Source organism: Thunnus thynnus, chromosome 6 (assembly GCF_963924715.1).
Source record: "Thunnus thynnus chromosome 6, fThuThy2.1, whole genome shotgun sequence".
Classification (NCBI taxonomy): Eukaryota; Metazoa; Chordata; class Actinopteri; order Scombriformes; family Scombridae; genus Thunnus; species Thunnus thynnus.
The window spans coordinates 32,322,658-32,335,182 of NC_089522.1; the positions used below are offsets into that span (position 1 = coordinate 32,322,658).

The 12,525-nt window shown below is 37.4% G+C and overlaps 1 protein-coding gene across 2 annotated transcripts in view; it reads right to left on the reverse strand.

Moving 5' to 3' along the window:
• cacna1fb (calcium channel, voltage-dependent, L type, alpha 1F subunit) overlaps nucleotides 1–12,525 on the reverse strand; it is a 63,778-nt gene that overhangs the window by 11,437 nt on the left and 39,816 nt on the right. For both annotated transcript variants that reach the window (XM_067593439.1, XM_067593438.1), the window contains exons 23-37: nucleotides 11,966–12,025; nucleotides 11,757–11,863; nucleotides 11,500–11,587; nucleotides 9,166–9,273; nucleotides 7,995–8,047; nucleotides 7,633–7,779; nucleotides 6,638–6,839; nucleotides 4,548–4,706; nucleotides 4,340–4,450; nucleotides 3,070–3,153; nucleotides 2,508–2,636; nucleotides 2,332–2,397; nucleotides 1,439–1,530; nucleotides 1,081–1,240; nucleotides 22–149 (exon numbers count right to left, since the gene is read on the reverse strand). In XM_067593439.1, the coding sequence (XP_067449540.1) occupies nucleotides 22–149; nucleotides 1,081–1,240; nucleotides 1,439–1,530; nucleotides 2,332–2,397; nucleotides 2,508–2,636; nucleotides 3,070–3,153; nucleotides 4,340–4,450; nucleotides 4,548–4,706; nucleotides 6,638–6,839; nucleotides 7,633–7,779; nucleotides 7,995–8,047; nucleotides 9,166–9,273; nucleotides 11,500–11,587; nucleotides 11,757–11,863; nucleotides 11,966–12,025 (1,694 nt within the window). The remainder of the gene's footprint in view (nucleotides 1–21; nucleotides 150–1,080; nucleotides 1,241–1,438; nucleotides 1,531–2,331; nucleotides 2,398–2,507; nucleotides 2,637–3,069; nucleotides 3,154–4,339; nucleotides 4,451–4,547; nucleotides 4,707–6,637; nucleotides 6,840–7,632; nucleotides 7,780–7,994; nucleotides 8,048–9,165; nucleotides 9,274–11,499; nucleotides 11,588–11,756; nucleotides 11,864–11,965; nucleotides 12,026–12,525) is intronic.

The following is a 12,525-nucleotide window of genomic DNA, read 5'->3' on the forward strand; positions in this document are numbered from 1 at the left end:
ATTTGTGTGTGTGTGTCATACTTGGCTTCTGGATCGTATTCAGACCAGATCCTCTTGAACTCGTCCAGGTGATGCGGCCCAAGAATCGACCAATCACGTGTCAGATAGTCAAAGTTGTCCATGATGACGGCGACGAACAAGTTGATGATCTGAAGGAGACAAAAAGTCCAAAAAAAAGTGAGGACATTTAGTCAAAGATACGTAGTTTTGTTTTAAAGGAGTCCTGCTCAGATCTTTTAATTCACTCCTGTAACACATAACAAAAATAATTCATGTTTTTAAAAGGATGAAAATCGATGCAGCAGAACTAGAAATATCTTCCCTTGTCTTTTTTTATTCCACACGTTCTTCTTCCTTGTCAAAACCTGCGCCTACATTACCCACAATGCAACTGGAGCTCTGACAGTTAAGTGGGAGATTCAGTCAGGTATTAAACTTCTGCAACCAGAGATTTTATTTATCAAACTTCACCAGAATTGTAAAAACAAGGAATTAAGATGCTGTTTTGAGCACAAAAGCTAACAATAAACATATGAAGAACGAAATCCAGAGAAATAATTTGTACATTTGTACTCTGACAAAACTGAGACAACTGCAACTTCCTGACACCGTCTACCGTCACCACCCGAGAAAACTTCTCATGAAAAAATCTTGTTATTGTAAAGTTATTGTAAAATAAAAGTTAAGTGTTGACCCTAATTCACAGATGAAACTGTAACTCATCGTTTTTAAGACTGAACCTTTACTCAAAGTCTTTTGGTCTCATTTTAATCACTTTTTAAACAAAAAAATCAATCAAATACTAAACTCAAATTTAAAACTGAATTTATTTTATTTGGTATTTCTGCTGATTAAATGTCTGTCAAGAAAATGTGTCTTTATTAGTAAAATTCAGTATATTATGAAAACTAGAGCCTAATTTGATGAATATGATCATTTATTTTTAATTCATTCATTGTTGCTTTTGTTTTTTATTTCTGTATTGATGTATTATTTGTATACTACCTCGAGCATGAAATGTGTGTATATATATATACAGTATATATATTCATATGTGTGTGTGTGTGTGTTTGTTCAGACCAGGAAAGCACACAGCATGAAGAAGCTGATGAAATAAACGATGGCGAAGTTGCTGCCGCAGGTGAACTCTTCTCCTGGTTCGTAGTCTGACTCAGGATCACAGCGTTTCCCCGGCAGACTGGCCAACATGATCTCCTGCCACGCCTCACCTGTAGCACACCTGCAGCGACACACACGCACACACACACACACACACACACACACACACACACACACACACACACACACACACACACACAAAGAGCACAGTTAAAAAAAAACAAAAAACAGAACACAACCAAAGTGTGATAAAGGAGTGATAAAGTGATGTTAGTGCACGGAGGGAGGAAGAGGAGGCGCAACAGGAAGAAGATCTGACCTGAAGAGGAGGAGAACGGCTTGAGGAAAAGTCTGGAAGTTGTTGTTCCTGTTGATCTGAGTGTGAGACTGCATCGCTACCTTCCCGAACGTCTGACAGAGAGAAAAACAGAAAGAAAGAGAGAGTGGAAGTACAACCTGTGTTTTTAATCACATCTTTAAAATGTATTTCCACAGTTTTTTTGTATCTGTCTGTATTTCTAAAGTCTTCGGCAGATAAAACATTTCTTTAGTTTTATTTCTTTGACTCTTTATGGGGTTTTTTTTGCTTGTTTTTAATTTAATTTATAGTCTTACGATAGAGTCACTGTATGTCACCCAGACTGCTGTATATTGTTTTCTTCAGGACAAGTTAGGCTATTCAGAAATACAATCATTTAGTATGTGAGAGGTACTATATACACTGTAGGAAACTTAAAACAAAAAAAACAATTTAAATCTTGTAATTTTTTTTGTCTTTATGTGCAGAAGTTTTCAATACAGCACAAATCACCATGTTTGGGAGATTAGAGGAGATTGTCTGGGTTTCAGGGATATAAAAACCATGTTGATGGCACATTTTAAGCCGTAGTAAAGGTTTCATTAATTTGATGACTCTAATTGATTTGCTGGTTGTAATTGTTCTGTATGAGTGAGCAGAAGGTCAAACAAACCCCGGGCCTCGTCATAGACCGAAGGGAAACACCTGAATCTCCTTCCTGTTATTGAAATAACACGACAGACTGATGCATCTTTCTCTAAAAAACATCTTTCTGTGAGTTGGCTGCACTGTGCTGAAGTAACCAAAAAAAATCAGCACCTCAGAGCAGATTTACAGCAACATCAACACAAAGAGAGCAGCTATCAGAACAAACAGATTGTTACCTTCCTGCAGGATCACCTGTTCAAACTCACCTGCATGCCGATGACGGCGTAGATGAAGAAGATCATGGCGATGAGCAGAGCGACGTAAGGCAGAGCCTGCAGGAGAGACAGAGAGAGAGAGAGAGAGAGGAGGAGAAGGAGGTTAGACTCTGCCGCTGTGCTCCGAAGCAATGCAGCAGCCGCCTGGTTAGCCCCGCCCCTCTGACCTGCAGCGATTTGATGAACGTCCACAGCAGCGTACGAATCCCCTCCCCTTTGCTCAGCAGCTTGACCAATCGCATCACTCGAAACAGACGGAAGAAGGTGATGGACACTCGAGAGCTGTCCTCTCCGCTCTGAGACAAACATTTACAGTGACGTCAGCAGCAGCGCTCACAAATACAAATATTAGAATTTAATTAATGAAGAAAAATGTAGAAAATGAAAATTACAAAGAATTTTGTGGGTGCAGCAGATAAAAAAATATTTTAAAAATTGTGCAAAAACATGAAAAGTTAAATTAAGACAGGATATTTCTGATCAAAATTATATTATATTAATCTAAAAACACTGAAATCAATTGATAATAATATACAGTATATAATATAATACACTGCAGTATAACATTTTGAAATATGATACATCTACTACTGATAATAATACTAATAATAGAAATAATAATCCAGTATATAAGGTGCAGTCGTATCGTTATAAAAGACCAGCGGCTGAATAAAACATAAAGATACTAAAGAAGACAACATGAACAGTATTTATAGTGTTTTTACTCACACTGAACTCAGTGACCACGATGTCGACCACGCTGCCGACCACGATCAGAGCATCGAACGAGTTCCAGGCGTCTATGAAATAATGCTGGAAAAAAAAAACGAGACAGAAAGGTGTTAAACACTCATTCAGACTGTCCACTGGGTTTCCTCACAGGTCAAATATCAGTATATGAACAGACAGAAGAGAATGTCAGTGCTCTAAAATATAAAAAAAAAAACATGTTGATAAGATATTCTGAGCCTCAGTAACATCAAAACAAAGATCATATTAATGGATTTTGTCATTTCTTTTGTTATTCTGTCTGGAATCATCTTGTTCTATATTTTTGGAACTACAGATTTATATCTGTGATCGGCACATCTGAGATATTTATAGCCCCAAAATGTACAGACTCAAACCAACAATGTGTTAGTCCTCTAGTCTCTCAGTACTTTCCTTCTTCCCTACTCTATCTATGTCTCTCAGCTCCAAACTCATTGGTTCCTACTGAAGATCTTTAAAAATACTTTTAAACTAGACCTGCAAGCAGATATACACAACTCAGAACCAAAGGCTCCCCGACTGGGTCCAATGTGATGCTGGGAGGGTTTGTTGCTTTGGGACATTTTTCTATAAATTAGCTCCATTCCTGCTGCTTTAAATAATTACTGCATATAAAGTTTAGTTGGGAGATGATTTTAAAAATTCTTTCCTCCTTCCCAACTCTATCTGTGGCTCTGAGCTACAAGCCCATTGATTCCTTCTAAAGATCTTTAAATATAACTCACAAATATACAGTGTAGTTTCATATTTAAACTATTTAAACAACTCAGAACCAAATGCTGGAAGTATTTGTCATTTTGGGACTTCATTTTATATAATTAAGCTCCAAGCTCATTGGTTCCTACTGAAGATCATAAAAAAACTCCTCATAAATATAGTTTCATGTTTTAAAAAGTCTCAGAAAAACTGGAGGAAATATTGCATTTGTTCAGGACTATTTTCAGTGGCGGATGAATCCACATTTGATGCTCTAGTGAGTATTTCTGGCTGCAGGACAGTGTGTGTGTTGGATTGAGTCAAATGAAACTACAGCGTGTGTTCATGGTGATGAAGAAACATGTCATCAAAGCGCAACTGTGTGGCTCACTGATGTGTTTTTCATCATTTTTGGACACAGTGAGGAAGAAGATAAATCATAATACTTGTTGGTTTGATCAGAGCATGAAGAAAAAGACTGAATATCAGCAGTTATTTGTATTTTTTTTGTAGGTGTGTTTGGTGTTCTCACTCTGAGTCGGAGAGCGAGCAGCTTCAGCACCATCTCCACAGTGAAGAGTCCAGTGAACACCATGTTGAGGATGTCCATGACGTAGCTGAAGTCTTTCGACTGCTCGTAGTGCTGCAGGACAGGAAACACACACACGCGTCACACACAGGGATTCATGTCAGTCAGTACGAGTCAGAGTTTGAGTGACAGGTTGGAGAGAGAGATTAACCTGAATAGCCAGCGTGACGGTGTTGAGCAGGATGAGGACGAACATGACGTACTCGAAGCCGGTCGAGTTGATGATGGACCAGAACTTATACTGAACCGGATTCTTTGGGATGTAAAGTTTCAGCGGCTGAGCCTTCAGGGCGTATTCTACACACTGACGCTGCAGTGGAGACAGAAAGACAAAAGATTCACAACTAGATTCTGAGAGGTAATGTTTCCACGGTGAGATTTTGTTTTGTTTTTGCTGAAAGAAGCAAAGTTTTTTATTGTTTGTCTATTTTGATTCTTTTATTCTATAAACACATTTATCTCTGTGCACTCATCATGATACAGTATATCGTTAAATACAGATTCACATGATTCAATATATGTGAATCTCCTTTCTGATTGAAAGCTGGAAAATACATCACCGTCCACTGGAGATGTAATAATTTGACAATTCTTTCACAAAGGTGGATTGAAATTTGATACTTGACTAGTTAAAGGGAAACTAAAAATGTACATTTCTAGAAACACTTTGCAAACTCCTGTAAGTTGGATTTTTAAGTCACTGTGCACCTTGTGAAATTTGCTACAAGACAAATTGAAACCTTTACACCTGCATTTGCCACCTTATAGGTCAGTAATATATGGAAGTCCATTTCTGCCAGTAAAAAGGAAAAAACTTGATGAGTAAAAAAATGTTCACGGTATGTCAAAATTTTGATTTATTAAGTCAAAATGATGAGATAAAAAGTCAATATTATGACATTAAGTATCTAAATTATGTGGTAGAAAGACAATATTATTGTAGAAAAAGTCTAAATTATGAGATAGAAATTCAATACTATGAGATTAGAAATCTAAATTATGAAATAAAAGTCAAAATTATGAAACAAAAAGTAAATATTATAAGATAAGAAGTCATAATTATGAGATAAAAAGGCATAATTATGAAGTAAAAAGTCACAATTATGAGACAAAATGTAAATTTTAAGAAACAAAAAATATAAATAATGAGATAAAAGTTAAAATTATGAGTTGAGTCCAAATTGTGACTCTTTATCCCATATTTCTTTGTAATCTTTGTAATGGGCTTCAGTAGTAAGAAGATTCATCCAGTTAGTTCATATTTTCATTATTCATCCTACAACGATTTTAAGAGCTACTCAGTGACTGAGTTCGATCAGGACGAGGAAACACTTCTGTGTGCTTTTGTTTGGATGACTCAGTGACTGTTCATGTAATTCATTAACAAGTTTGATTCAATATATGTGGATTTAAAATGATTGAAAGCTGGGAAATACATCACCGTCCACTGGAGATGTAATAATTTGACAGTTCTTTCACAAAGGTGGATTGAAATTTGATACTTGTCTAGTTAAAGGGAAACTGCAAATGTACATTTCTAGAAACGCTTTTCAAACCCCTGAAACGTGGATATTTAAGTCACTGTGCACCTTGTGAAATTTGCCACAAAAAAGTTTTTTTATGTTTTACACCTGCATTTGCCACCTTATAGGTCAGTAATATATGGAAGTCACTTTACACCAGCAAAATGAAAAAACTTTTTAAAAACTTTGTCATGATGATTAAAAAAATATTCATTTTGATTTATTAAGTCAAAATTATGAGATAAAAGTCAAAATTATGAGGTAAAATTCAAAATTGTGATAAGTCAAACTTATGAGATAAAAAGTCAAAACTGTGAGACAAATATTATGAGACAAAAGGTAAAAATAATAAGATAAAAGTTAAAATTATGAGATATAAAAGTCAAAATTATGAGTTGAATCCAAATTGTGACTCTCCATCCCATTTTATAATCTTGTTATGGGCTTCCATAGTAAGAAGATTCATCCAGTTAGTTCATATTTTCATTATTCATTCTGCAATGATTTTAAGAGCTACTCAGTGACTGAGCTCGATCAGGACGAGGAAACACCTCTGTGTGCTTTTGTTTGGATGACTCAGTGACTGTTGATGTAATTCATTAACAAGTTTAAAGGTGTTGAGGATGTATTAGTTCTACATGTGGTATGAAACATCCATAATAAAGATAAAAGTAACCAAAACTGTATGTACCACAGACAGGTGGACAGGTGAGTTTACCTGGTTCTTGTCCAGCTCACAGTTCTTGTACTCTTGCTCTCCCTGCTCTCTGAAGGTGATGATGACAAAACCCACAAAGATGTTCATCATGAAGAAGGCGATGATGATGATGTAGACGATGAAGAAGATGGAGATCTCCACTCGGTAGTTGTAGATGGGACCAGAGTTCTCCCCGTTAGCATCGATGGCCTTATACAGCAGACTGGAGAGGGAGGGGTTAAATATGCAGTTATCAACCTGCTCTGTTTGTTTGTTTGTTTGTTTGTTTCTTGTCAGCGGTGTGACTCGTCTTTCACAGTCTGAGTGTCTCACTTCTCTATGAGCGAGGTAGAGAGTTGTAGAGATTTTCTTATCTTACTGTATATCTGAGCAGGAAAAAATTAAGTGTGGAGTTCCTCAGGGCTCAATCCTCGGGCCTCTGTTATTTAAAGAGGCCATATTTAGCACATTTCCAGCCTCTATATTTATTTTCTGGGGCTTTACTGGAATATCTTTACATGATTTCCAGTTAAAAAATCCTTACTTATCTTCTACTGGTCCTCTATGCAGCCCCTCAGTTCAGCCTCTGTCTGAAACAGGACGTTTTAGCTCCTGTCTCTTTAAGGCCCGCCTCCTGATGAGCTCCACTCTGTTCTGATTGGTCAGCTTCAGGAAGCTGTGTCATGATTGACTTCCAGCCATTCTGGAGGCTACATCGACAAGTCATGAAGCAAACTATAGTAGTAGGATTTCACTACTTTTTCTTGTTCTTCACTCTAAATATCAACTTCTCAAATACATCTGTACATATTCAAGACGAAATCTGATCTAAAAATACATGAGTGGACAACCTTAGCAACCAAAGCTACGGAAACCAAATAGCCAAATCACCAAATAATGATTTTTCCCTCTAAACTTGTCACATGCATAAATCAAGCTGCATCTACATCTGAATACTTCTTCCACCACTAAACACACACACACACACACACATATACACACTCTCAGATACTCACGCCGGCCAGCCTTCGAAGGTGGACACAGTGAAGAGCGCCATCATCCCCATCAACACGTTATCAAAGTTGAAGTCGCTGTTCTGCCAGAGTCTCTCTCTCACCATTGGTTGGTTCACGTCTCCGTCTTTATATACCACAAAGGTCCCTCTGAACACACACACGCACACACACACACACACACATACACACACACACACACACACACACACACACACACACACAGGATGCCATGTGTCAGTATTTAAAGGAAATGTCTGGTGATTTTCTATATTTTTCTTATTGTCAACACATCCCATGTCCAAAGGTCAGCAGAAACCTTTAACACAGAAGTTGGATTCACAGTTGAAGAAGTAAAAACTTACTTGCACTGTTCAGGAGTGTGTTTGGCTTCGTCAGTGCAGCGATAAAATTTACCCTGAAACACAAAAAAAACATGTCCAACAGTGAAACATGCATCTCTTTAAAACAGTTAAATATTCCATAAATACAGATAAATCTGTTAAATCAATATATTGTAATAAGTTGGACTAAATATTAGGAACAGTTTTCAATATAATGCACCACCAGCACCCACTACAACCTCAATAATAAACATCAAGTAGAAAAATCACCTTTCTGACAATGTCAACAAAAACTAAAAATGTAAAAACTTCATACAAGTAGAATTTATGACAGAGCTGTTGTACTGGACTGCTCAGGTGTTCCTAATAAAGTGCTCGGTGAGTGTAAACTGTAGTGGTTTTATCAGATTCATTGGTCTTATTGTGTGTTTTGGTTTTTGTTTACTTGTTTGTAAGTATGTAAGTATCTTATCTTATCTTAAAGCAATGAATGAAGGAAATGGAGGCACTGCTCACAGCTGGAAAATGTACCATTAGTAGTTTTATATACGCTATTAAAAAAATCTATGGAGGGAATCTGGAATTAAATAAATAGTTAAATAAATAGTTATTATAAAAACATTTTGTTTCTCTTTGTGATGATCTAATCATCTAACCGTTGAATTCCAAAGTCACCATTTAATTGGTGCACAAACTGCATCATTTCCTGATACTACAAATCACAAATCTCCAGTATGTAATAGGGGTGTGCCCGAATACAAATACATTATTCGGCAAAGCACAAATAGTGAGGTTTTTTTTTTACGAATATTTGTTTCATATAAATATTTTTTAAAAAGTTAGTTAGAGGTCTGTCTGCAAAGTCAGTACAGTCGTCTGTCATCTGGGAGACTCCAGTTCGAGACCCAGTTTGGGGTCCTACTTCACAAGGTAGTTTATTCATAAAAACTTATTGTAACACTTTAATTTACTAAAATTAAAAGCATAATAAAAGCAAAAACAGGATTTGTAAGCCTCTTCTCACTTTTATTCAAATACAAATAATTTTGCTGCCTCAACAAATACTGGACTCTCTGCACATCACTAGTATGTAATAAATACTGTATACAGTTAGTATGTAGTGTATGTAATTAGTATGTAGTATGTAATTAGTATGTAGTATGTATGTAGATGCAGTATGTTACCGTCTCACCTTGAACAGCTGGACTCCGATGCAGGCGAACATGAACTGCAGCAGAGTTGTGACGATCATGATGTTTCCGATGGTCCTGATGGCCACAAACACACACTGGACCACATGCTGCACACACACACACACACACACACACACACACACACACACACACACACACACACACACACACACACACACAGAAACACAGAGACTAAATCCAGTGTTTACAGGAGTGTGAGTGACGTATCAACACATTCCTTCAGTCTTGAACATGTTCAACACTGAGTCCACATCTTGTAAAACTCTTCACACAGCTTTACCAACACGCCGCTGAGCCCAGCAGGTCGTCCTTTAATCTGGTGAAACACTTTTTCCTTCAGAGATACAGAATCAGTCTTCACCAACTAACAGAACTGAATGTCGAACCATATTTATAACCAACCCCGTCTCCTAGAAATTACCTTCATATACGACTAAATTACACTAAACAAATATGTTTGGTAGAAACATAACGCTGGTTGAGTCACGTTTTCTCTCAACATGATGAGAAAATGTTGTTAATTAACATATTTGGCAAGTTACAAAAATGTTGATACTGAACATATCTAAATGTTTTTTTCCCCACCAGAATACATGGGACTGTATGATCTTGTAGCACAATATCCATCAGTAAAAACTACATCAATATTAAACAGTTTACGTTTGTATTCAGACTCTGGCAGCACTTAGTTAAGGTCAGAGAAAGGTCATGGTCTCTGTTTAATACAGAGAAAAGTCTACAGCAACTTGAAGCTCAAGATTAATAATTAACATTTAAACAAAACAACAATCTTTCAGAAACCTGATCCAGACCTAGACCTAAAAACACGCAGGACTCAGGATGTGAATCTGGATCTCCCATCCACTCCGACCTCCTCCCTCCGACTTCAGAGCCAAATATATGGAGATAAATCCGTTTCATAATGATTTGTGTGAACAGATCGACAATCTGTGTGTAAATGTAAACTTTGCAAATATAAAACGGATTTGCAAATACACAAACAAATTCCACAAATAAAAAAAATATCTGTGAATACATTAAACGTACAATATGCCGCTAGGCGTCTCAATCAAAACAATAACAAAAGATGGAGTGTGATGATGACGGTGTGAAGTAGCAAGGGATCATGGGAGTTGTTGTCTTCCTCGTTAATCCCAGCTTCACCAGGATAGGATTACTCCAGTGTTCATCATTCAGGATGTTTTTACCTGCAGAGGTCTCCTCCTCTCCAGAACAAACATACACGCAGATTAAAATCGTTAAAAATACAAATTAAAGCTGTTTCACCTAAAAAAATCAATATTTCTCCGACGATGTTCGGTGACCACTGGACTTCCTGGAGGGGCTGTTAGCCGAGCTGCTGCTAACGTTTGTCCAGTTTATTTCTCTGATAATTTAAGATCCAGACGTCCAATGACTAAAATTCTTCTTTCGGCTAAAAGATATAGTTAAAAACCACCTAAATTTATCATGAAAATTTGGCTCAAAATTGAATAAAAGTCAATTTATAACAGTTTGTGTGGAACAACCACAACGCCGATGTATTATCTTGTATGTGTGTAAGTTACTCTTTGGTAGACGCCATTGTAGCGGACAAACACAGCGCCGCCGTATGCATCTGGTGCGTGTTTACTCTTTGGTAGAGAAGGTATGACGTCATCGACAGGCGACCAAATGAAACGGTCCGTTACTTTGATTAAATGACAGATTAAATGACCTGTTCAAGGTGAGACGGTAACATACTGCATCTACATACATTTGAAAATTGTTGGAAACATTTGGTATAAACAAAATATATAACATAGTTGTTTTTAGACATTTTAATGTGGAATAATTACATATTATACCTTTAAATTAATTCACAAATAAATGTGAAGCATTTGTGAACTCAGTTTTTATTTGTGAATCGTAAAAACATTAGTGGATCTCAGTTCTACGCGTGTGGATTTGCTTTTTACACACACAGAGTTTTGAAACTAATTTTCCACCGGTCCGAACGAAAATCCACACGTATCACTCGGCCATTTTCTGACAGCATGTGATCGCCTGCTGACGACGTCATTTCCGCATTTCAAAGTAAGAGCATGCAGTCTTTCTATGAGCTGTTTTTTAATAAGTAGCATGCGTTCATTGTTTTGTGTTAATGTCATACAGTGAGTATTAGTGTGTGTTTATTTGTTCTATGTATATTATCTAGCTCACATGTACGAGTATTATTTTGGCCTTCTATCTTTGTCTTGTCTGGTCTGATCCAGGTCCTGGTCCAGCTCTGAGCTCTGCTACATGTGAGGGACATATCAACGTGTTGTTACCTTGAGTCCTTTGGCTCTGTTGATGGCTCTCAGAGGTCTGAGCACCCTGAGGACTCGGAGGATCTTCACTACGGAGATCGCGCTGGAGCTGCAGAGACACACACAGTGTTTAAATGAAGAGCTGAAGCTGTGATCTTCTCCCAGCAGAGGGCAGCACAAACACACATCTGTTTCACATTCCTAAAAACGTTTCATCATATTCGTCCACTTATCGATCTGATCATAAAAAGGAAAATCAATGGGATCTCGATACTGACTGCAGGAAGAAGGAGACCAGTGAGACGCTGACGACCAGCAGATCCAACAAGTTAAACCAGTTTCTGCAGAAGGAGCCCTGATGGAGGAACGCTCCGTGGACGGTCATCTGATACAGAGAGACACGAAGGTAGCATCAAATACAAAGAAGAAGAAAAAACAACTCATTCTAACTAACTTATTTCATCCGAACTGGAGGTGATTTTTTTACCTTCAACAGGATCTCCACGGTGAAGATGGAGGTGAAGGCGTAATCTGCATAACCCAGAATCTGCTCACAGACAAAGACAATCAGTTAAACAGATACACTCAGTCCCAGAATTATGACTACATCTACATTTTCATGGGCAGTTTAACTTCAGTGTGACACAAGTTTTCATCCTCTGAGGGGCAGGAATGACATCATGGAAACCAGTATAGTAAATGTTGAAAGACGTGTCTCCAGATCAAAGTGTTGGAAGGATGAGCATCACCTCCTTTTGTCTCTGGGATCTAGTTCAGTATTTATATTGCAAATATTTGTTTTACAAGTAAGTCTCAAGTCTTTGCTATTAGGATGTAAGTCAAGTCCCAAGTGTGGACACACTGTGGATTTTATCCTCCATCACTTACATTGAAAGCACATTTGAAGGATCTTTTAATATCCAGTATGAACAGGAGGAATGATTACAGCGAGGAAAACCTCTTTCACTGTTACTATGGACACCTGACTGCTGGTTTAACACACACTGAAAAAAATGTGAACCTGCCCTTTAAGTTGTAGATGAAAAT